The following is a 25000-nucleotide window of genomic DNA, read 5'->3' as shown; positions in this document are numbered from 1 at the left end:
ATTAAACTTATAACGAAGTGATGTCTGAGTCAGTTTTGCATGGGGCCTAGCAGTGCATGGTAGTGTATTAGTACTAGGTTCTAACAAACTAAACATTTTTATGGAATAATGGTTAGATTTAGCTCACTAGTGTGTTCGGAAGAATTGTAGTACATAATACGAGTTATGTTTTGGTTAGAAAACTTTAGTTCCAGCTGTGACCGCATAGATGGCGCCAACAATAACTTTTCAACGGAGAGAGATAGAAATTAGGTGTCTTCTAAAAAGTTGTAGAACAAGATTTTTTCAGTAATTTTGCCAAACATCTCGATATTCTATCTCTCTCCGTTGAAAAGTTAGTGTTGGCGCCATCTATGCGGTCACAGGTGGAACTAAAATTTTCTAACCAAAACATAACTCGTGTTATGTACTGAAATTCTTCCGAACATACTATTCAGTTAAATCTAACCATTATTCCACAAAAATGTTTAGTTTGTTAGAACCTAGTACTGATATACTACCACGTACTGCTAGGCCCCATGCAAAACTGACTCAGACATCACTTCACTAAAAGTTTAATAACTTCTCTCAACAAAGCCGGATTGACTAGCAGTCTTCGACAAAGTTGTAGACAATTAAATTATCTTTCTTATTTTCACTTACAGTGATAATACGATGCATACAGTGCCACCTAGCGGTGAAAATTCGAGCTAGTGGGTTTTCTCCATGTAAATCGTCAAAAAATCCCATACAAACTTCAGGCACCTTGGTCCGGTAGCTAGACCTGTCCGATTTGCTTCAAATTTGGAGCAAGTACTCCTGGTGGGACTAGGAATCGACTCAGGGGTGGGCCGAGTGAGTTTTCAAAAATTCATTATTTTTCTGGGCACTCTAGTGCAGGAGCTATGGAAACTAATGATACGCTGAGACCATATTCAGTCTAGATATATTTAATGATCAGTCGCAACCCAACAAGCGATAAAACATCAAGTCGTGGAATTATTATGAATGATAATAACTACATATTTAGGTTGCGTTAGGATGCAGTTCCCTACAAGACCAACGCATCGAGCATAGTTTGCACTTAAGAGAAAGATCAAAGATTTCGTTGAAAGGGAAAGTAGTGTCATGTGCATCATGTGCAGAATCATCGTGGCGAACCATCAGTTTAGAATTTTATAAAATTAAATTCTCCCATAGCCTACATAGTGAGTTTTCATTTATGGAAAACTAAAAATGAAATCGTTGATGCGAATTGATCTCTATATTGGCAAGGAAATTTTAGGGTTTGTGTCTCTGCGATCTTGATCCAATGGCATCGATAACACAGCCAACTTTTTAAAAATAGGCTACATAGCCTTGTTTTAATAGTAAAAGTAAACGCCAGTTTGAAAAATAAAATAAAGAGTTCCTGATATCTCCGGGATTCCAAAAGAGCGACGACAAAGAAAAGTAAATAGAGACAAAAATCAATCATACGACCAATTAACGATAAGAATTGATTTTCTCACACGAAAAGAAAAACTATTTTGGTGTTGCCTAATTTCCCGTAACAATAAATGGTTGAGTTGGATCTAAAAAATCAGACGTAGCTCTGCATTCTTTAAATTTGTCAATTGTAATTATTATGCTATGGAAATTAAGTACGAGACATAGGCGATTCTTCTCTTTCGCTCTTCAAATTTAACAACTGCAACAATCCTCCTACCTTTCATCTACTATCTTGCAGTTGACAAGCGGTGTGGGCATTGTTGCCAGGACTTCGGTTGAAAAATATTATTTCCCATGGTTGCCAGAATCACATTTTGTGCAATGTGTTCAACAGATGTCGCTAGTATAACGTGGGCGATGATTTTTTTAGAATTTTCTTCGAGCTGTTACGTCTGTTTGTCTGTGCTATAACTGTACTATTCGAGAAATGTACACCAAATGATTGAAACGGTTTGTGGTATGGTACCATGTTTGTTTTGCGTCACGATTTGTCATATTGTAAAATAACATTAAATGAATAATTGTGTTTATGTAAGATTATACTAATCACATAGCATGGTGAAGAAATGTTTATGGTAGAATGTTTAATATACATTGTTATATCCAATTGGATTATTATTAATAACAATGTAGTACCGCAAAAATGGATTATAAGATCACCATTCCCCTTATAATATGCCCTAAAATTTGTTCGAGGAAATCGGCATTTTTGAATAGTAACGTTACTTAACGACCTATTCGGCAAATGGCACAAGTGGCGCTGACCATAAGTGGAATAGTCAATATGATTGCCAGTAGCGTTGGTTTATCGTTTCGTTAATGATAAGAGGAAACTTCAGGGAATGGTTTTTTAAGGTCCAAATACCATTGCGGTTATCTTACAGGAATGGTCACCAAATATGCGGGTGTCCAACCAGCGAATCACGACTGTATCATCTTGGATTGCTGGAACTTCCAGCTGGTGAAAATTCGAAATTTGTTCACTTTTAACGAAAATACTACCCTAGTTTCCAACTGTTCTAAAAAGTTTTGTTTTGAAAAGTAGTTGCTCAAAAGGTAGTTTAAAAATGAACTACACGCTCATCCATAACAACTCAAATTTGAGTAGCCAGCCACTCAATTTCATTAAAAGTGCACATAGTCAAAAATTGAGTTTTCCTCGTTTACTCAGTTTTGAGTTTGGGATAACAATGTCAAATTTGAGTACATTTTACTCAAGAGGGACATACAGAAAATAATCATTCAGCATTTTTAATAAAAGTACAAAGACATTCATTGGCATTTCAAATATCATTTACCTGATCCTCCAGACCGTTGTCCAGGTGTTTGCGATGTTCGGGAACTTAATCCAAGGGTCGTTCTCTACATCTATTTAATGCCGATCGGCATCTTGTATAAATTGCCGAAACTACAAAAACACAACTGGAAGTAAGATTTGAAAGCAAGCAAAACTCAATGAAACTTACTTTCTAGTTTTATGAACGATCATCGGCTTTAACTTCAGGCTCTTTTTAAAATTTAAATCAACACCTAATTCCGCACACTTTTTTGAGAGTATTTTTTTCACTCAGAACTTTGAAGATTTTATGATTACTCAAGAAATGAGTTAGTTCTATTCAAATTAAGACTCATTTTTTGACATATTGCTATTACTTTTGAAATTGAGTGCTCCGAACTCAAATTTTGGGTAGTTTTGATGAGCGTGTATGCATTCTTGTAACTTATTTTCTTATTTTTTTCAAGTTAAAGACAATCCACGCATTAATCTGATCATTATTTTTGAAATCTGGATCAGACAAACAAACCAAGGGAAAACTACCGATATTTTCTTATTTTTACCGAAAACTATCGATTTTTTTCATTTTGGGCTCAGTCTACACCAACATTCTTTTTTGAGTTGGATTTGGTCTGAAATTTTATGTCAACACTACATTTTTGGGACAAAACACGACCTACCGATAACCAGCGATAAACTGTTAGTGAGTTTTCCGATATAAGGAATTCTATCTGGCTACCCTGATTGTTAGCGGGTTGAGATAAAATCAATAAACAAACATTCTTCAAAAAAATGTATCATTTTCCCGGGAAGTAGTATACTGTAAATTCATACATTAAATTTAAGTTTGGTCTTTCCTTGTATGAAGTCGTCGTTTGCATCCGTAATCATTTGAAATGGAGCACACCCCAAAAGTTCATGGTAAGTCACAAGATTTAACTCAGTATTTTCGTAATTAATTGCGGCTCATCCCACTCTTCGTAAACACAGCCGAATTGGAAGTAACTGGAGTTTCACGTAGCGGACGGGTCTGTAAGAAATCATCTAAGCTTGTGGACTTCCAGTCGCCGGACGACCTAAGCGATGCAAAACAAAAGAAGGCTCAAAAGCTCAAAACACCCAACACATCCGGATCCGGTCTGGAATATTTAGCGGTAATTTATAGCAATCATGTTTGGGTTGATTTTAAACAGGTTTTATAAAACATTTCTAGGATGTCATAAAAGCAGAACACGATTCCGATGCGGCTTTAGATGATAACGAGATGATTTCTGATTCTGAAGATGATGGAAGCGATTCTCCCATGGACTCGGACGATGACGATGTAATGGACATTGAGGATATGGAAGGAACTCAAGAGGAAGACGAAAAAAGTGACAGTGAGTTGCTCGTAGAGTTAGCCCCGAAGCGCAGTTTGTACATGTCAGAAAAGTCGTCAAAATTCAAAAAGATGCTGAAAGATGGAAAGGTTGTCACAGGAAAAACTCAAAGAAAAGATAAAGGCAAACGTCGTTTCACTGCATACATGCTTTGGGCCAAGGAGGCGCGTAAGCAAATGCTCTCCAATCCGGATCTAGATTTTGGTTCCATTTCTAAACGTCTCGGCGAAATGTGGACCAATGTTCCGAGTAACCAGAAGCACAACTGGAAACGTCGTGCGAAGCGGATAGCCAACAAGTTCAAGCAAGGTAACGAGAAAGCGCTTGACGCACCATTCGTGAAACGTTACTTGCACTTAGAGCAATCAGGGTCTAGCCCAACGGTTGGCGTCACCACCTCCGGCACCCCTACTACGATGACTTCTACTCCTAACGCAGCTGTCTCGCGAGGAAAGAAGGCACAACAGAAGGGAACCCCGCTTACGATCGACTCTAAATCAACAGTTGTAACCAGTGCCCATCTATCCCCAGACTCGCCAACAAAAGGTAGCGGTCACATGAAACTTCCCGGCTGCCAACCTACTGATGTGGCAGCTCACTTAAAGCTGCTCGGCGATAGTTTAACCATCATCGGCGAGCGTCTCAAGGAACACGAGGTTGATCATCATCGATTATTGCAAAAGTGGAACGAATCATAATTGCCATATTCTTTTTCTAGGGACAAATAGCTGTTTCTGGAAGCCTTTCTGTCTTGTTGGATAGTTTGCTTTGCTCATTGGGCCCGTTGATGTGTTTAACGGTACACATCCCTGGTTTGCAAGCGGATGCAGAGCATTTGAAAGATGTCTTTCAAAACACTTTGGATAACATAGCTTACGTTATGCCCGGATTGTAAAAAAAAACAAAGCTAACAAATAGATATATTCTAAGAAAAACTGATATGAACAAAACTGCCCATAAAAGCATAAGAGTCCCATATGGATTTTTGTCGAAAATGAGTGATCTGTTGGATTGTATTCTGTATCATCACTGAATCACAATGCACAAATAAGATTATCAGGTTTGTTTAGAAAATATCGAAAAAATTACCAAAACACTGTTGTCCCATCCATAAGGCTCAATGCAAACGTAAATCTTGAACAGCGTTTTTCTCGGCTTGCTGTTTTTCGATATGGGACTCTTATGCTTTTATGGGCAGAAAACCTATAACTAAATTAGTTATAGAATTTGCGTTTCGACTTCGTCTCATCAGAATCCGACTCTAACTTAGTGACAGGACTAAGCTAGCGCCGGATTGACGCTAGATCCAAAAAACGGATATAATTTGTATTTCTGAGCAAACCCCTAGTCAAGCGTGATGTCCCGCAAGAAAAGGAGTCCATTTTAAGATAATGAAATCAAAACATTTGGTTTGGCTTAGCCAGCCAATACAAGATGCACTATGCTATACTGCCATGATACGCATAACTGTCCCATCTGCATAGGAAACCCATAGCAAATGGGACTGTTATGCGGATCACGGTAGTATATTTCTCCTTAGTGGAGAACAATGTTGGTAAAAAACTATATTTCTCCATTAAAGAGATAATTGTTTAAAACCATCTTTGCGCGTGACTATAACTAAATTAGTTATGGAATAAGGGCTCATTTTCTTGCGGAACATGTGCTTGACTAGAGGTTTGCTCAGCAACACAATAATTGTCTCCGTTTTTTGTAACTAGCGTCAATCCGGCACTAGCTTAGTCCTGTCACTAAGTTAGTGTCGGATTCTGATGAGACGAAGTCGAAACGCAAATTCCATAACTAATTTGATTCATGATTACAGTTGTACCAATAAGTTTTTCATTTCTGTCTTGATCAATCTTTATTCAACATTCATAGTAGCGTAGTACAAACTTCATTATCTTTAACATGCAGTCATCAGTCCATATTGCTAATACAGCTTAGCACGAAACGAAAACCAGCTTCCATTGCTCTTTTACCGCAGGTAAGTAAAAAAATAAATGTATATGATTCAGTTGATTTAAAAAAATTGGAATATATAGCTTTTTGAACTTTTTTCCTACTTGTACTTAAGCCCTGGTAGAATGATAAGTATGTAGCTCAATTTTCAAACAGTTGAAACTTTGTCCAACAGACTGCGGATGAGAGCGGTACAGTCGTTGATATCTTCGCAGTCAGAGGTCATTGCTTTCATTTGTTGCTGAAACTTATTCAATCGCTCCTGGCCCAATCCTGTCTGTCCGTGCTTCAGTGCGCTGCTAGCGTGGTATGCTAATATTTTAAAGCAGTGTCTTCGAACGGCGTTGTGAGGTGGATTGTCCCAAATGGGTGTAGCTCGTGCGTAGGTCCAGGCCATCATGACATAATCAAGTAAGGCGTCCCAGTGTTTTGAGGTATGCAGTGTTTGGCTGTGATCGATGAGCATTCTGGAAAATAACAAGAGATTACACTTTGTTCGATCTACCGAATAGTACTAATTAATACTTCTTGAACGAAACAAGATGAGTCGCAGCTCGTGCATACGCTGGACTGTCCGTTTTGCTAACTAAACGTGTTGCTGGCAAACTTTTGGAAATGTTCTTTTTCAGATAGCTCAGTTGTTCCTCCAGCGGTGTAATATCTGGTATCGGCAAATCGCAGCGAATTGCTTCCTCTAGCCGAGGGTTTCCTCGTACCGAACCAGTGATAATTGAAATCAGTTGATCGTGGCTCAAGCCCTTGAGCAGAGTTTCCAACGGAACATCATATTTGTTTCGATTTATCGATCCTTCGTCAAAACGCATCTTTTTAGCGCTGGGAGAGTTTTTAGTCGAAGGACTGCGTTTAGTAGAAGGCGACGCATAACTTTCTACAGCAGACGTCGATGCTTCCGAAAGTTCCTGCATTAGAGATCGTTTCCGAGGTGAACTTCTGAGCGTCATTGCCGTAAGACTCTTCGTTGGTGTTTTGTTTGGCGACAGATGAAAGAATTTTTCCGGACTCCAGATGATGGGGACACGACGTCGGCCTCGCTGTTGAATTACGGCTTCTTCGGGGGACATACGCGGGGATAGATAACTGTCCGGAATGTTAGCCGCAGAATTATCGATCAGTCTTGGGTCCAAAGCGTTTCTCCCGTTTACCATCAACGGAGTATCGACCCGTTGCTGTGGTTGAAAGCCCATTCTCGCCGGGATTTCTGCGAGAATTGGGCGAGTCCGTGGGATGCCTAGGTTAGCCATTCTATGCGCTTGTTGAAATGAGAGTTTAGGTGAGGGTTATTGATTCGAATTTTTTTTGAAAAAGTATTTCACAGGTTACCGTACGAGCAATAAATCACAATATAATTATTTTTGGCCTGTCTCTTGAAGTTGTAATTTATTAGCTTACGATACCCTGTTGGTTACATTTTGTATACCTTGTCAGGTCAAGGAAGACCGTTTCCTATATGACCGACCTTCCTGCCGTGATAATGGTTATTCGTTTTGTTTGAAGCGTTTTAATTTACACAAAATTTCACATCACAAGAACAAAAATAACGTTTATGGAAAATATATTATTTTTCCAGATTCATCAACATTCAACAGAAATTTACGCGTATGCCAACGGTTGCGATGTTTACATATTCGTTTTCCCGCTCGAACTGCTTATTTTTGGTAAATTTGTAAACTTCAAAGAGAATAGTGAAAGAGACGCAGAGTGAAAATCAGTCAAAACGGCAACACTCCCTTTACGATGATTTCAACACTAGAATTTGGCAACCATTTCCAAAGGCAGCACTTTAAATGACGCCTATTATATTTTGAAAACAAACCTTTTGTCGATCGTTGGATTTGTTTATCAAACGATGTGCATTTTGAAACAAAGAGATGAAATAATTCTAAAGCTTGTTTTTACTCATACATAGACTCTAGAATGCACCTTACAATCACGATTGCACTAAATTCTGACGAAAATTCAAATTTCTTTTTTGATAGATTTACAATACTTATCTCCTCCAACTCAGGCATGAGTAATGTTTATTTACATTGCACGATTGGTCTGCTCAATAAGGTATTTTTGGCTTCACACTATTCGTCTCTTTCCCTATTCTCTTTGGTAAACTTATACACGCTCCCAGTCAAATTTATCCGAAATTCTGACAAATTTTGCCGGTTCATATAGAACAACTCATTCCGAATCTGAATCGGTTGTGTCATTCGAGTTGGAATTCAGTCAGAGATTAGTCCAAATTCTGGCTAATTTGATTGGATGCGTCAACATGCACGCTCATTTAAAACTACTCAAAATTTAAATTCCAATTCAAGCATAATTTTTGAAAACAGCGAAACTCCCATTCGACTCAAACCGAGAAAAAGCCCAGTGAGCAAATTTTCTGGCAGAGACCGCTCTGCTAGATTTCTGTAAGTCTTGGTTTGGCAGCCCTGTCAGATTTCTGCGCGTATCCTGTCGGGTTAGTTGAGCTAGGGCGAACTCGGTTTCGCTCGCGTTTTCTGGCAAATTTTGACAGGAACCGAGCAAAACCATGGCATAACTCGGACATAAACTGTGCAAAGATCCTGGCAATTCCTACTTGGTAGAATTTAGCTCGAATTGAGCAAAACATCTGACAAAGATGTGGCAGGAAGCGTGCAGAGATCTTGGCCGTACATTTCTGACTGGATTCCGGATAAAAGTGAGCAGCATCGGTTGGTTTAACCGCTTCTGTCAGAAACGGTTGTTGCATTTGAGCGAATTCGTTGCCAGAATTCTCGCACAAATCGCGCAAAATGCTCGCAGAAACTCTGCCAGCATCAATTTCGCTTTGCTCAACTTTTGCTAACTCTCTGCTTGCCACGCTGACCGGGAGGCGAAGATATTCTCGAAGGGGCCATGCATAAATGACGTAGCATTTTGGGGGGGGGGGAGAGGGGTATACTAAATTTGTAACGAAGTGTGACGAGGGAGAGGGTAGGGTCAGCAGTAGCGCAACGTAGCATTAAGATTTTTTTACGGGAATTAAAACCCATTGATTGAAAAAACAATTTGATGTTCCTCCATTCTCAAGAGAAATAAATTTTAATTTCACACAAGTTACTTTTCATGAAATTTTTAATGTGCTAAGTTTGCGTTTATGCGGATTTAACTTGCTACATTAGTTAGCTAATCTTGCTAACTAGTAGACTTAGTTTGTTAGCTGAATTAAGGTTTCTCTTCGGATTCAACCAAACAAAAATTAGTAATTTTGTTGAATGTATGCTTCTTAGAATCATGGGCAGCTGCAGCATCGTGAACTGAGAGATCTTTCGTTAATGTTCCATGACATATAAAATTCAAAACAAAATTATTACCGCGATATTTGTCATGAAATGGGCTTATTTTGTTCGCACTTTGCTATTAAAATGAAAATGTAGAAGACGCTAGTTAGAGAACCTACAAAGCCTAACTGTTCGTATGTGCTAGTCCGTATAGATTTTGGTTTGCTGAAACGAAACAAAGAAGCAAAATAATTGCGATTAGTATCGTAGTTATAATAAATAAGTAAACGATTTCTCATCTGTTATTTATTCCCTTGTTCGTAGTCCTTCTTCCTGTTCCTGATCTGTTTGGGCCACTGGCTTTCCGTTTCCTTGGCCGTCACGCTCGAGCCGCACATATTGTAGCAAGAGAAACAAATGAAAAGACAAAAAAATGAAAATAAATGGACGTCTGCTATCTGTGCCTAAATTGATGTTGCTTCTCAGTTTTGCACGACCCAGGGGGAACTTGGCCTTGATCTCAATGCTCTGTCGCAGATGTTGCGTGATATTTGTTATGGAATATTCTTTGTTTGGGGGCCATTCATAAACAATGTTGTTCGTTTTTATCCTTGATCCGCTGATACGTCTAAAATTCATTTTAGTTTTTATCTCGTTACGTGACGCTCTTCCCCTATTGTCAATATTCGATATCACCGGGCCGGCGGAACACCTATTTCCCGAGTGGGTAGTAAGATTCGAAATGATTTCTCCTCGTACTGACGAAAGTTCAGATATGGCTTTTTGATAACAGACCACGCAATTGCGCATTGCGGTATTAAACTCATATTACCGCAAAGGTAGTAAACGGTGGAATGACGATGTAGGATAATTCGGTCGATTAGTATTAGTATCGAGTCAAACCAGCCGGAGTTCTGGCGGATTTCTACCCAAATTCAGGCCGGAATCTGCACCAATTTTGGCAGAAATAGGCGGAATTACGGATTTTTTATAGGGTAACTTGGATAGTGAAAGAAAAATTTTGGGCAGTTTTACGATCCGGCCTAGTTTCCGGATCCGACACAGCTCCCGATCTGGGCCAGTTCCCAAATTTGGACATCCCGGATCTGGATCAGTTTCCGGATCTGGACTAGTTCCCGATCCGGACCAGTTTCCGGGTCCGGACAAGTTCCCGAATCTGGACCAATACCCGGTAATGAACCAGCCCCTAGATCTAGCCCATCCCCTTTTCCCCTCACCAGGTTAGGACTTGAACCAGGCCCAGATTTGGTGCTTAGATACAGACAAGAGTCTGGATCCGGACTCTCGGATCGGATACGTGGTTCCAAAATATATGTGTTGCTTTCCGTACATGACGGGAAGGACTGTTAATGTTTTGTGCAGTCGCTACCTTGCTGTTGATGTTCGTAATAAAAAAAAATCAATTTAACTACGACCGAAATACCCCACCACTATTCCGAGTCGGCTTTTTTCTGACTGTGCTTTGAAGCTAGCTGAGTGTGAGTCGATATGGGTATCTCCGGCGACCAACATCCTTTCAAGTTTAGTGGAGATCGATTTGAATATTTCTCCGATGGCAAAAATAATACCAATAAGCCTCATTTTCGATACAAATTATATCTAAAACAACCGGCCCCCGGATGGTCTACTTCCGGACCAAAGACAAGCCATTTAACGTCATCGATAAATCGCGTGATCTAACTAAACAACACTCGACCGTGTACGAAAAAGTATTTTGTCTGCGCACCCGATTGGGAAGTAGAGATTGATGGTGTAGTCTCCGAGATGGGCCTTGATTGCGAAATAGGGGATGGCTCCTTCCAGATCCCTTTGTTTCAGTCAGTGTAAATTCTGATATGCAAACAATTGTGTTCAGTAAAAATCGAGGAGTATTAGAAAACTTATTTTCCGTCAGCCTCATTTCGAGCCTTTCGCCGGATTTGTTCTTCCAAAATTTGTTCTTTTGAACGGGGCTCGTCTACTTGTTCGCCTTTTTGTAACCCGGGGCATGAACTGAAGAACCAATTGTAGAAATAAGGCATGGTGTGGAAAATGCGGAGAGGATCAAGACATTGGCTCCTGGTCTCGGAAAGTCCACATGGGACATCCAAAACATCAAGTGTCTCTATATTTCAGTCATTTTATTTTTCTAGGTTCACTTCCGACGTAGATCTTCCTCAAGTTTAGCATTATTCGCCATGGCCGAAAACAATATTGAGGAGCGTTTTGGGGATCAAAACGTGCTATTATTTAAATCGGATTGGCCTTTGCTTGGTACGAGGTATTGAAGTTGTCGCTTGTTAAATCCGAATCATAGGCAAAGATTTATTGATTTTCTTTCCATATACATCGCACCTCAACTGGTTCGAGAAGATTTCAACTTCCACCGCATGCCATGGGGTTGTCTTCATGCTGATAACCGATCTATCTTACCGCATGATATTCGCGACAATTTCAGTATGACCATCTTGAATACAGTGGAAATGATACGAGTGCCTACCAGCGTGGCCAAGTGCGTTAGATTTATCGTCGAACTCTAGCTCATTAGTGTGCCCATTGATTGAAAGAGCTACGCGTCCACTATATCCGAAACAATCGAATCAAAATGAGAAATTCCTCCTGGGAGCAGTGTGCAACGTTCTGACTGACTTGTTTTTCTACACTTAGATTAAAGGTCAGACGAAACGAATACCTGGCGCGAACAATCGTGGACGGTTTCCCACTTCGTTGTGGGCAGAGAGTGCTCAGAATTGTATGCGAAAAGATCCTATGAGGAATTTTTGAACGTCAGATTGCCCAAATTTTTCCGAATATACGCGACGTTAGAAACGCAAATAAAAAACTTGATGCAAACTGAAAAACGCGGTTATAGGCACCGGTTCGTCAACGGATTAACGAGAGAAACAATATTTCGTCTAGCAGCTGGGCTCTCGTCGTGTACTCAATTCGACCTTTGATCGGAATACACAGAACTAAGAATTCTTTATCTGCGACAACATTACTCCACGTAAATTCACATTCAAATGATAGACGTTTCGCGATGAAATTAAAATAATGTATATAAACGTAATAATTGTTCTTCAAACACACAAATTTATCTGACAGAAAAAATACTCGCGCTAAGCATTTTCCCCACGTAACTTATAGTTTTATATTTACCTACGACCATGTCTACATCGTTACAGTTTCAAGTAGGCGCTTCGATCGATGGAGCATGGAAAGCACTCTTAATTTTCTCGGAGAGAATATGGGAGCCTAGATTATTTATATTGAAATCGTTTCGGATTACCTAATACAAATATTAGTTTGAGTTCATTCACATTGATCTATGCTGGCTAATAAGAAAAGTGACACTTAGATTGGAATGGTAATGAGAAGGCGGACACTTAGGCATTGGAAGGTAATATTTGTGAAACATCGCGCAGCTTTAACGAATTTTTCAGTTAGATTTATAGTTAGAAAACGCTAAAAAATTGGCAAATTTTGTGGGATAATGGAAATTTGGGAATCCCAAAGGCATCAACCAACCTTGGTTAAAAAGATGGATGAACGTCGTGACTTTCTTCGGGTAGCATTTCGGGTCATGTCCAATCATTATACGTTGAATGCGCATCTCCGGCGTATTGGGGTCGTAAAGAGCGTTCTCTGCGCTTGCGATGACGGCTATCGCGACATTAAACATGTTGTCTGGACGTGCGCCTAGTGTTCTACAAACCAAAAAAATAATTTTTTACCGTTGAGGTATTTAGAAACTTACCACAATCTAACAAACCGTAATTGACGAAATGACGAAATATATAACCGTGTTTTGTTTAATTTTACATGAAAGATGAACTTTCCAAGCACTGTGCCATAAAATTACACATTTTAAACAAACGCCATATGTGGAGTAAAATTACGTGACTCGCAAAATTCAACATGTTAAATTAAAATCAAATGTAAAACTATTTCATTTTTGATGCTCGTATAGTCATGGTCAAGCGACTTAAATTTACACGATTTTTTCTAGTTGTGTAGTGCCAGATCTGCGTTAAACGAATCCCTTCGGCCTGGTTCTAGTCCGTAGTCATATGTTGGCTATTCTCCAAATTCATTTATATCTACTCTTTTGGTTGACTTACTAACAGGTACCTGCAAATGTGATCCCAAGAGTTCCAAGCGGATCCAAGGAGGCCAATTGGCCAATCGGTTCAAGATGTCCTGATAGTGATCTTCCGTTTGCCACGAAGCTACAAGTTTCATTTCTTTTTTTCCTTGTCATTTTTCTCTGATTGTTCTCTGAAGCGGTCTCTGCTACTGATGTTGAGATCAACAATCTTTTGCCTTCCTTATACAAAGTCTACTAATTGTCTAGTGATTGTTTCTTCTTGCTTCAATTTTCAATTAAATGATTATTCATGTTAAAAAATTACAAATTGTTTATATTGTCCTTAAAAATATTTCTAGTCTGAATAACATAGTATATTAATATTTTTTGTCTATCGATCTGAACTCATTGTTTTAAGATGTAGATGTGTCAAAATGTATTTTCATGAGTATGAATATAATAAATAATTCCAAATTTCAAACTAATCCTGATTATTCCCAAGAAATTTAAATTGTAAAGCAAAGAAATTTGTACCTGAATAAAAATATGCAATTGTTTTACATCGAGGATTTCCAACGCAAGAAGTTTGTGCGAAAAAATATATACGTTGTTAATCTCAGGTTTTAATTTGTTCCAAACTTTCGAGTGGTTAATTCCCTCCTCGGTAATTTTCGAGTGGGTAATACTACCCATACCACCCACGCATTCCGACGGCCTTGCGATATCATTTATGAAGGGTCCCCTGGTGATATATTTAGAGCAGACAATCCAATGAAAAAAAGGATTGACATGATTTTGGCGCACTCTTGGCGCCTTGTGTCACATCTTCATGTTTGTTATACATACTAAGAATACCAAAGCATGTGATGTGATGACCGCAAGATTAGAGAAGCAATTCCTCCCCTTCCCTCCCAATCCATGGAATTTTGTCTTTAAAATAATGTGGCATTAGACACCCTGTACAAGGCAAACTGTTCCGCCGTTTTAATAATTACTATTTATTGAACAGTAATTTATCAACTTCCCAGAACTAGAACTATATTGGCGTAGGCAGTATTTTCACCACTGCCTTCAGTACTTCGTCTGTTTTGAAGCACCAGTTTGCAATGTTCTTGCTGACACGGCACCATTCCTCTCCATGTTTTGGTTCAGCCGCAACACACCGTTCCAGTAGGTCATTTTGCTGCTGTTCAGTACCGTGCTGTGATTCGAATTTGTAGAAATAGGCCCAAGCGTCTCCAAAATCTGGATCAATTTTAATCTGTCGAAAGACAAAACATGGATTAATTATCTAATTAATACTCCTCGCTCGACTATATCTTACCGTTCTATTGAACCAATCACGACACTTTTGAACTTTCCGTTCGCTCCAGAAAAGTTTGGAAACTGCCAACAGTACATGCGGATCATGCTCACATTTCTTCAGAGCATCCACGGACTTGGACTTCCGTTGTGGTCGAGCTTCTAAGAAAATTGCCTCCGACCACAGCTCGCCGGCATTTGGACAGTCCTGCAATGCTCTAGCCATCAGTGTATTTGCCATATCTTTGAGACCACCACGTATCTCGATTCGTATAGCAGCTAACCAAAGAATTGAGTTCTTGGGATTTTTCAAGCGACCTCGCTCTAGTACAGAACGTGCTTTGGTCAGAAGATTTCTTCGTTCTTCTAAACTCGACAGCAACAACCAAAGCGGAATCGAGTTGGGGCATTTTTTCAAACCTGAGTTGTAAGTTTCAACTGCTTGTTCAAACAGTTTCTTCTGTTCCTCGATCTGCCCCTTCATCATCCATAATTTGGCGTAATCTGGAAAAACTTTCACGGCGTCCTCCAATAAACTAAGAGCCTCTTCCAATTTGTTGAGGGCCCATTCAAGCTTAGCAGACTTCATCATAACTCTTGGAGTAGGAGCCGAAGCTCTCGCTTTTGCCAGAAGTCGGCGCGCTCGTTCATATTCGGCGTTTTCAGATTCCAACTTTACTGCAGCCAACCAAATGTCTTCCGAATTAGGATTCGCTTGAAAAGCAAGGGATAAAATGCCACGAGCTGCTGGCACATCGCCGGCCAACCATTTGGATTTGGCACCCATTAACCAAAGAACCTCCGATTTTGGACAATGGGCAACTGCTTTTTGTAGTATTGCTTCTAAACTCTCACGAGTTCCGTGATTTTTTTCGAAGTAAGCTGCCCGTAACCAAATGCTCTTTTTGGAAGGAAACTCAGAAAGAGCAAAGTTATAGACGGCTCGAGCACATTCGAAGGCCCCTTCCTTTGCGCAGTGATCTGCATCATCAATCCAAGTTTGTTTTCGATCTTCCTCGTCAATGCCAGCTCCAATGACACATTTAATGATAGCCTGGCAACATTTGATGGCACCGGCCTTTTCTGCTTCCATGGCCTCTTGAAGCCACTGATCTCGGTTGATTTCAACGCCGTTAGCACTAAGTGAAGTCATTGCTCGGTCAATGATCTTTTCCACCATATGAATATTTCCGTTTGCTTCCTCCAACTTAGCAGCGGTTGTCCAGATCTGTCGATCCGTTGGAATATTCTCTCGAGCTTTATTCAGCACTTTTCGAGCATTTTCGTAGGTTTCTAATCGGGCTAAAGCAAGCCAAAGTTCAACACTTGTGTTGCAGCATTCTACAGCTCTCGAGAGTAGAATTTTAGCATCTTCTGGATTTTCCATCTCTACAGCAGCCTTCCACAATCGCACAGAATTCGGGATATGCTCCAAGGCTTTACGAAACACACGTCTTTTTGCTTTTGCTTCGGTTTCCAAGTCAGCAGCCTTGATCCATATTCTAACTGAAGTAGGAATATGCCTAGCAGCTTGAGCAATTACTCCTTTTGCCGTATCTGGAGGCTGCAAACGTGCTGCCTCCAACCAAAGATCTTCACTTAGTGGATTGACTTCGCAACCACGCATTATTAAGTTACGAGCCATTTGCACCTTACCAGTGACTTCTTCCAGACGGGCACTAGCAATCCATGCTGGTGGATGATTAGGATTTGTCTCTCGAACACTTTTGAGCAGCAATCTGGCTTTCTTAATGTCATTGATGTCCCCACCGTAGGTTGGGATCATACTCTGAAGATCAGTCAAATAACCCTTTGGATCCACAACCGTCTGACCTGCTACAGAATCTGAAACCTGTGACAGCTTTACGTTCATTAGCGTATTCCTGGCTTGACCAATTTTTCTTAAATCTAAGTCACCGCTGGGAGTAAGCATCCCGGGTGTTGCACTACCAGGAATCATCGATGCCAATCCCGAACGAGCGTCGATCGTACTAGTTGTTTCTCCTCCCAAATTCCTGGACAGAACACTATCCGGCAATGGAGTAAACTTTTCCGCTCGTGGATTCCGTTGCTTTTTGTTACGGCTATCTCCGACCTCCGGTAGATTAGCCCATTCGTCCTCAGACACAGTGATTAAATTACGCTTCAAATCAGAAAACTGCTGCTGTATTTTCGGTCGCTCTTGACGATATCGTTCCAAATCTTCTTTCAACCTCTTTTCACGATACTCTTTACGTTTTTCGTCCATACGTTTATCGATGCTCTCGTAGATGGCATCTGCTTCCGCGTCATCTTTATCGTACGGGTCCTTAGAGAACAACGAACCGCTGTAACCACTAAACTCATCATAGTTGGAGTCATTCAGATCCTCGTCGTCCTCCTCTTCTTCTTCCTTCTTCTTGCGCTTGGCCGCTGGCGGCGCGTGTCGGTCATCACTGAGAAGTTGACCGAAATTAGTGAATGTTTTTGAGTATGATTTAAGAGTTACTTACGACACATCATTAGCATCCCGCGCAGGACCAATATCGGAACGGGTAGTGAAACCTGTGGCACTGTGCAAGAGTGAAAATTAATAATTATAACATGAATACTTCAAAAATAAAACTTACCCTCGACCTACACCGGCGACATAGCCAAGTGGTGCAGGAACACCGAGAAAATGTTTCTTGCTTTTGCTACCTAAGGAAGTTGCCGGTATATGAGCCATTTTATTCTTATCGTTGAATGCGCACTTATTTTCCAGCACAGGAACACTAAAACGTTATAAAACAGACGGAATTATCCCAAAAGTTTCCCGAACAAATCAAAACAACGATAGTGGCATTGATTGATGATGCAAAATTGCAAATAAATTTTTGACAGTAAACCGTATAGAATCCATCTCTTCGAGAGTGCTCAACGGTAACACCCAGTTAAGCTCAGTCGGAAATTAACCGGAATTCTGACTAGTTCCAGCTCGTACTCCGGCTCGTGACACAACCGATTCTTACTAGAATCGGTTGTGTCGCTGGAGCCGGAATACGTACTGGAACCAGCCTTAATTCCGGTTCATTTCCGGCTGAGCTTCACCCCAGTGAGCAAATTTTCTGGCAGAGACCGCTCTGCTAGATTTCTGTAAGACTTGGTTTGGCAGCAGGGTTACCATATTCACAGATTTTTCTGTAATGTCACAGATTTTTTCGATTTTTTCACGATTTTTGATCACAGATTCTTTTTTACAGATGACAGATTTTTGGCATTATGTTGAAAATTGCACAAATTTTCACAGATTTTTGGAAATATTGTTATTTATCACAGATTTTTTGAAAATTAATCACAGATTTTCACAGATTTTTGTCCTGTTTTAGTCATCACCAGCGATGCCAGATTTACAGACATGTCTGTATTTTACAGACTTTTGATGTCTCCTACAGACGTAGCCACCCTCTAAGAACGGTTGGTTTCAAAATTGTCCAACGAAGGACGTTCGTTGGGCCAATTTGGACAACGTCCAAATAACCGTTCAACAAACGTCCATCGCTGGACCCGTGTTGAACGATTTTGAAACAATTTTTTGGACGTCTCAGTGGGCAGAGATCTACAGACTTTTAAAACGGTAATAGTGTTTAGTAAAATTGCACCAGAATAACTGTTTTCGAATACGAGTGATTCCTTCACAATAGAATTCTACTTTCAATCTATTTTTAAAGTAAAATTTTAGTGTAACTAGGATTTACACAACCATCTACAGACTTTTACAGACATTTTAGTTATTCTTCTACAGACATTTCAAAAAAAACATGTGGCATCGCTGGTCATCACAGATGGTAAAAAGATTTTTTTGATCGAAACACAGATTTCAATGTGGCATCCCTGTTTGGCAGCCCTGTCAGATTTCTGCGCCCCATACAAAGTTGTGACAAAATTATAAAAATTGGTTTATGTGGCTAAAAATTGGGTTTTTAACTAATTTTGGGTCTGCTATCAGTTTTGAAATTCCATAAATCTTTTTTTGACTACTTTTATGTAAACCCATTTGAAGGCGTTGGTCGTTAAAGGGTTAATATACACGTTAATAATAATAGACTTTTCTTCGGCTCATGTACGTACACGCCGCATGACACAAATACTACATCACAAGCTGGTGGAAAATAATAAACAAAGACGGCAAAAGTAAATGGGATTGTTTTCACCCAGGAAACTTCATTAGTGTTCGTGAGACCGGTCGCAAAGAACTCAATAGTCAATAACATCGGATAGCAGAAATGGTTGCCAAAACTAGTAAAAATTGCTAATTTTTCAGTAACATGATGTCGAGTAGGCAACCAATTATATTCATGAGCTACAGGGCGTCTCCATATAAGTATTTTCAAAAACAGAATATTTACTTATCATCCGACGTTTCGGCTACATGTATTGCGCCTTTCTCAAGGAATTAAGCTAGTTACCGTGTTATTGACGATAACACGGTAACTAGCTTAATTCCTTGAGAAAGGCGCAATACATGTAGCCGAAACGTCGGATGATAAGTAAATATTCCGTTTGTTAAATAGTTCAAAGACTGGAAGCCGAACATAACCCCTATAAAAAGAATTCCACCAACAGTCGTTAGTTTTCTCACAAATTCAAAAACATAGATATAACAACTTCGGCGCAAAAATGCGCAAGATGAGGCCTATATATCTTGAAACTACACTAAATTTGGAGACAGATTCATGATAACTGACCCATGGGAGACCATCTAAAAATTGGAATAGGTATAAAGATAAACTACTGAAACGACATTAAATTTTTCAATTGTTTTTCCTTAATACAGAACAAAGGTAAATCATTTCTGTACAAAAAGCTCATATCTATAGTATAGTATATTCATTCTTCTTTCCAAAAAACTTAAAACTACTTCAATCGACCATGTAACTCTTGAGATATCGCCATTTGAAGTTTGAAGGTGCGAACAATTCTATGGAAACGAATTGCATAGAAATCATCGATATCACTTGCTTTAACGACATGTGAAAAATTCATTTTTCATCCGATGATCGTAAAATTTTGAGATACTTTTGTTCGAACCAAGAGAAAAATAAAATAAATATTTTAGAAAGAATTACAAGACATTGATTTCGCTCGCGTTTTCTGTCAAATTTTGACAGGAACCGAGCAAAACCATGGCATAAACTGTGCAAAGATCCTGACAATTCCTACCTGGTAAAATTTAGCACGAATCGAGCAAAACATCTGACAAAAATGTGGCAGGAAGCGTGCAGAGATCTTGACCGTACATTTCTGGCTGGATTCTGGATAAAAGTGAGCAGCATCGGTTGATTTAACCGCTTCTGTCAGAAATGGTTTATGCATTTGAGCAAATTCGTTGCCAGAATTCTCACACAAATCGCGCAAAATGCTCGCAGAAACTCTGTCAGCATCAATTTCGCTTTGCTCAACTTTTGCTAACTTTCTGCTTGCCACGCTGACCGCCCTCTAAGAACGGTTGGTTTCAAAATCGTCCAATGAAGGACGTTCGTTGGACCAATTTGGACAACGTCCAAATAACCGTTCAACGAACGTCCATCGTTGGACCCGTGTTGAACGATTTTGAAACAATTTTTTGGACGTCTCAGTGGGCGGGACTGGGCATACAAACTGAGAAACAAAAATGTGCATAGTTAGCAAAGTCCTTATAATATAATTTTACTGTAGGAACTCTAAACAACACATGACTGTTTTGTCGATTATTAGAGAGTTTTCGCAAAATTCTGTAGCTCGTACTCTCAAATGCAAATGTCCGTTTGACAGTACGAGCACAGAGAACAGACATCCATGATCGAACAAAAATATTTAAAAAACGTGTGTAAGCATTTGAATTAATATACGATAAACACTATCGCTGCCACACCAACCTATCCCAACTATCCGTCAAATCCATTCCGGAACCGGATCAAAATCCTGAATGGATTCAGTATGGAATATTGCTCAAAGAAAACAACAGATTCCGGCTCTATCGGTTCATGCATTTGAGCTGGAATTCATACTGGAAGTCCGAACCGGTTCCGGACTAGATTGTTGTCTCTTTCTTCCTCCTTCGTGGCATCCTAAGTGAATTGCGCCGTTGCTTGGCGTCGAGATGATTCGCAGTGCCCCGGTCAGCGTGGCAAGCAGAAAGTTAGCAAAAGTTGAGCAAAGCGAAATTGGGTCATTAAATGAGAAAAAAACTCTTTTTATTACATACATCGATAAAGCTGATTTTTGTAATTGCAACAATTTATTTTTCCAACTCAGGAAACGTGAAAACAAAATATAAATTTAGAATAAAGAAATATGTTGACAGTCCGGATTTGACACTATCAGAAGGATTTGACATTTCGAATTTCACGACAAATGATGCCCTGTCAGAAAATATGAACACATGTTTTCCCGGTTTTCCGCAGGGTTATTTTTATTTGACATAAACACCATACAATGAATATAGTTTTTTTCATTTTGGGTGTTGTCTTGATAGGCCAGATGTAAACAACCGCAGTTTTCCTATATATGGTTGCCAAGTTTATATAAGATTTATTTTAAAAAACAAAAAAATCGTTTTTTACGTATTATGACGAATTTTTTTTAAATAATGTTGTATTATGTATATTGGACCCAAAATTTATCGAATGGTATGGAAAACTGTATATAGCTTAATGACCCAATTGATGCTGGCAGAGTTTCTGCGAGCATTTTGCGCGATTTGTGCGAGAATTCTGGCAACGAATTCGCTCAAATGCAACAACCGTTGCTGGCAGAAGCGGATAAACCAACCAGTGCTGCTCACTTTTATCCAGAATCGAACCAGAAATGTACGGCCAAGATCTCTGCACGCTTCCTGCCACATCTTTATCAGATGTTTTGCTCGATTCGTGCTAAATTCTGTCAGGTAGGAATTGCCAGCATCTTTGCACAGTTTATGTCCAAGTTATGCCAGGGTTTAGCTCGGTTCCTGTCAAAATTTGCCAGAAAACGCGAGCGAAACCGAGTTCGCCCTAGCTCAACTAACCCGACAGGATACGCGCAGAAATCTGACAGGGCTGCCAAACCAAGACTTACAGAAATCTCGCAGAGCGGTCTCTGCCAAAGAGAATAGGGAAAGAGACGAATAGTGTGAAGCCAAAAATACCTTATTGAGCAGACCAATCGTGCAATGTAAATAAACATTACTCATGTCTGAGTTGGAGGAGATAAGTATTGTACATCTATCAAAAAAGAAATTTGATTTTCGTCAGAATTTAGTTCAATCGTGATTGTGTAAGAGTATATGTATGAGTAAAAACAAGCTTTAGAATTATTTCATCTCTTTGTTTCGAAATGCACATCGTTTGATAAACAAATCCAACGATTGACATAACGTTTGTTTTCAGAATATAATAGGAGTCATTTAAAGTGCTGCCTGTGGAAGCGGTTGCCAAAATTCTAGTGTTGAAATCATCATAAAGAGAGTGTTGCCCATTTGACTGATTTTCACTCTTCGTCTCTTTCACTATTCTCTTTGGTCTCTGCCAGAAAATTTGCTCACTGGGGCAGTGTGTCTGGTTGGTTAAAGAACGTTCTGGTCGGAGAATAATCTCGTTCGTGAATCATCTTCAAGAAACTTCTGGAATCTTTTTTGTTTATTATAAAAGAGGCTTAAGCGAAAGCACGACATCAGTTTTGCTTGAAATCATGGCGAATTAACTTAAAAAGCATCGAATAGAAATGTACAGTAATAAAACTATGAATTTCGCTGTGACAGTACAGTAATTTTACAATAATTTACAGTGAATTCTACTGTTATGCTACAATACAAAAACAATAAACTTTGACGTTTCTACAGTAAATTTCAATGTAAAATCGACTTTTACAGTATAAAAGGGGGGTGGTTATGTGTCTTAACACTAAAAAAATCGATTTTTTTCCATACATTTTTCTCACGTAAACAGTAAAATTTAATGTGAATTTACTGTATCGGTTTTTTGTTGAACAATAAAATTGATTGTTACTTGAAATTTTATTGTAAATCTATTGCGAGAACTCTGCGTCAAACAATTGTGAAATAGTAATAACTATAATATTTATTGTTTTATGATTGTTTGTAGGGTAAATACTATTGTAAAATTCTACTCGGGCATAGTTTTAAAGCATATCCAACTTGTCAATTTTTTATATAGTCAATTTTTTTTTCAACCGTATGGTTCATACTGCCACGACACCGCGCTATCACAGAGAACAGACGTCCATCTCCAGCATTCAGCTTGTGTAAAATCTCTAACGGTTTCGAAGGTAGTTGGGAAATCCAAACCAGGTGCGCTACTGTCGTCATGTTTTTTGTGGCTGAGTTCGACAGAATTGACAGCGGTTATTCCTCTACCCAGTCAAACTAGTCCGGAACCGGTTCGGACTTCCACCATAAATTCCAGCTTCAACAAACCCACTGAGACGTCCAAAAAATTGTTTCAAAATCGTTCAACACGGGCCCAACGATGGACATTCGTTGAACGGTTATTTGGACGTTGTCCAAATTGGTCCAACGAACGTCCTTCATTGGTCGATTTTGAAACCAACCGTTCTTAGAGGGAATGCATCAACCGATTGAGACGGAATCGGTTGTTTTCTTTGAGCAAGTTTCCGTACTGAATCCATTCAGGATTTCGAACCGGTTCCGGAATGGATTTGACGGATAGTTGGGATAGGTTGGTGTGGCGGCGCTAGTGTTTATCGTATAATAATTCAAATGTTTACACACGTTTTTCAAATATTTTTGTTCGATCATGGATGTCTGTACTCTGTGGCGCTATTGTAAGTACATATGTAGATTTTAATTCCTTGTTTTGAATGTTGATGTTTTTTTACAATTTTATTTTAGTACAAAGTGATTTATCCTATTTTATTTTACTGTATTTTTTCAGCAGTGTGATCTGAATTTTTCAAATGGCATATTTTGCGACATCGCACACTTCGAGACACAGGACCTCGATTTCATAGGACACAAAACTAAAAATATTAGTGTCTTTCTGAAGGTCAAACAATAGCTTCTGTGAGCCCACTATTCAGTTCAAACGAATCTACTGTAAGAGCCATTAAAAAAACCTATTTTAATCCACCTAGCGGTGCAATTGTGCCTTTCTCAATCATGAATCACGAGAATGTGTGCGTTGTTTATATTCATTAAAAGCTTTTAAATGCATATATTACATTTTATTATTATACATCACATGACAACTATATACAGGAAAATAAATCATTATTCGAGTTCTAAAATTTTGAAAAAGAAAAAACAGCCACGGTAATATTGAACTGAAAAAAGGTGCAAAATCGGCAAAGTCCCAAAAAGTCGATTTTTATAAAAAAAAATTTTCGAGATAACATAAAATCTCGACGTTTCATGCATTTTAAAGATGTTTGGCATCAAAAATACGAATTCGATTTCTGAAATTTCATGGGGTCCCCCCTTTGAGAAAAAATTTGAGTTCCGGCTTATATGGGAATTTCATATGTGACCGGACGATTTAGTCTATATTTCCGGACCCATATAAGCGATCCGTACGAAATTTTATAAACATCTGTGGGGATATTATAGCTATCATTTGTGACCAAGTTTGTGAAAATCGGCCTAACCATTTCCGGGAAACTGATGCGAGTTCGTAAATTTTGAAAGATGGCCGCTTTTCCCGGGTACTTCCGGAACCGTCAATGGTGGTCAATGTAGTCAACGAAAGTTTGGTTGGCCGTCGGTGACCTAGAACAGCAAATTTAAGTTGTTTGAGAGATATTATAGCGAAATTTTTACCTTTTTTGCTTTCATCGGAGTATCGGTTTGAATCACAATTTGCTATGTGATCGCACGCCACAACCTGTAACTCCGGAACCGGAAGTCGGATCGGGATGAAATTAAATATCCATTTACGGGGACGCAATACCTTTCATTTGAGGCCAAGTTTAGTCGAATCGGTCTAGCCATCTCCGAGAAACCGATGTGACTGTTATTCTGAATTTAGATACTTCCGCCGGGGCTTCCGGAACCGAGGATGGTGGCCAATGTGGCCAAATAGACTTTGAATGGATGTTAGTGACCTAATACTACAAATCGAAGCAGTTGTGGTCATATTTTGGAAAATTTTTCACCTTTATACATTCATTGCAGAATTTATTAAAATCGATATTTTCTGCGTGTTCGTACTTATCACCCTGTAATTCCGGAACCGGAAGTCGGATCCATTAGAAATTCAATAGCAGCCTATGGGAACGTTGCACCTTTCATTTGAGACTAAGTTTGTCAAAATCG

General features: G+C 39.3%; 3 protein-coding genes across 3 annotated transcripts; 1 reads left to right on the top strand and 2 right to left on the bottom strand.

Annotated features, from left to right (window-relative positions):
- The first annotated feature begins 3293 nt into the window (after window positions 1-3293).
- On the top strand, window positions 3294-6185 carry LOC131690667 (HMG box-containing protein 4). Its single transcript, XM_058976593.1, has 4 exons — window positions 3294-3667; window positions 3737-3900; window positions 3960-4781; window positions 4844-6185. Exons 1-4 carry the CDS (start codon window positions 3643-3645, stop codon window positions 5018-5020), a joined length of 1188 nt encoding a protein of 395 aa, XP_058832576.1. The 5' UTR covers window positions 3294-3642; the 3' UTR covers window positions 5021-6185.
- Window positions 6137-7767, bottom strand: LOC131690668 (uncharacterized). Its single transcript, XM_058976594.1, has 3 exons — window positions 7526-7767; window positions 6613-7357; window positions 6137-6554 (listed from the first exon to the last, which is right to left on the bottom strand). Exons 2-3 carry the CDS (start codon window positions 7347-7349, stop codon window positions 6236-6238), a joined length of 1056 nt encoding a protein of 351 aa, XP_058832577.1. The 5' UTR covers window positions 7350-7357; window positions 7526-7767; the 3' UTR covers window positions 6137-6235.
- Window positions 7768-14405: 6638 nt separating this feature from the next.
- LOC131690786 (pre-mRNA-processing factor 6) lies at window positions 14406-17567 on the bottom strand. The gene is made up of 4 exons (XM_058976796.1): window positions 17343-17567; window positions 17226-17285; window positions 14756-17168; window positions 14406-14692 (listed from the first exon to the last, which is right to left on the bottom strand). Exons 1-4 carry the CDS (start codon window positions 17438-17440, stop codon window positions 14468-14470), a joined length of 2796 nt encoding a protein of 931 aa, XP_058832779.1. The 5' UTR covers window positions 17441-17567; the 3' UTR covers window positions 14406-14467.
- Window positions 17568-25000: the final 7433 nt, after the last annotated feature.

Source organism: Topomyia yanbarensis, chromosome 3 (genome assembly GCF_030247195.1).
Source record: "Topomyia yanbarensis strain Yona2022 chromosome 3, ASM3024719v1, whole genome shotgun sequence".
Lineage (NCBI taxonomy): Eukaryota > Metazoa > Arthropoda > Insecta > Diptera > Culicidae > Topomyia > Topomyia yanbarensis.
This window is presented reverse-complemented; position numbering and strand designations above follow the sequence as displayed.

What these genes read in the sequence shown, in the direction of transcription:
- LOC131690667 (XM_058976593.1), top strand. Translation starts at nt 3,643, where the DNA reads ATGGAGCACACCCCAAAAGTTCATG. An exon ending in CCGGTCTGGAATATTTAGCG is followed by an intron (nt 3,901 to 3,959) that starts GTAATTTATAGC and finishes AAACATTTCTAG; the next exon opens with GATGTCATAAAAGCAGAACA. An exon ending in AGCGTCTCAAGGAACACGAG is followed by an intron (nt 4,782 to 4,843) that starts GTTGATCATCAT and finishes TTCTTTTTCTAG; the next exon opens with GGACAAATAGCTGTTTCTGG.
- LOC131690668 (XM_058976594.1), bottom strand. Translation starts at nt 7,349, where the DNA reads ATGGCTAACCTAGGCATCCCACGGACTCGCCCAATTCTCGCAGAAATC. An exon ending in CATCTTGTTTCGTTCAAGAA is followed by an intron (nt 6,555 to 6,612) that starts GTATTAATTAGT and finishes GTTATTTTCCAG; the next exon opens with AATGCTCATCGATCACAGCC.
- LOC131690786 (XM_058976796.1), bottom strand. Translation starts at nt 17,440, where the DNA reads ATGGCTCATATACCGGCAACTTCCTTAGGTAGCAAAAGCAAGAAACAT. An exon ending in CGGGATGCTAATGATGTGTC is followed by an intron (nt 17,169 to 17,225) that starts GTAAGTAACTCT and finishes TCAACTTCTCAG; the next exon opens with TGATGACCGACACGCGCCGC. An exon ending in GTGATTGGTTCAATAGAACG is followed by an intron (nt 14,693 to 14,755) that starts GTAAGATATAGT and finishes GTCTTTCGACAG; the next exon opens with ATTAAAATTGATCCAGATTT.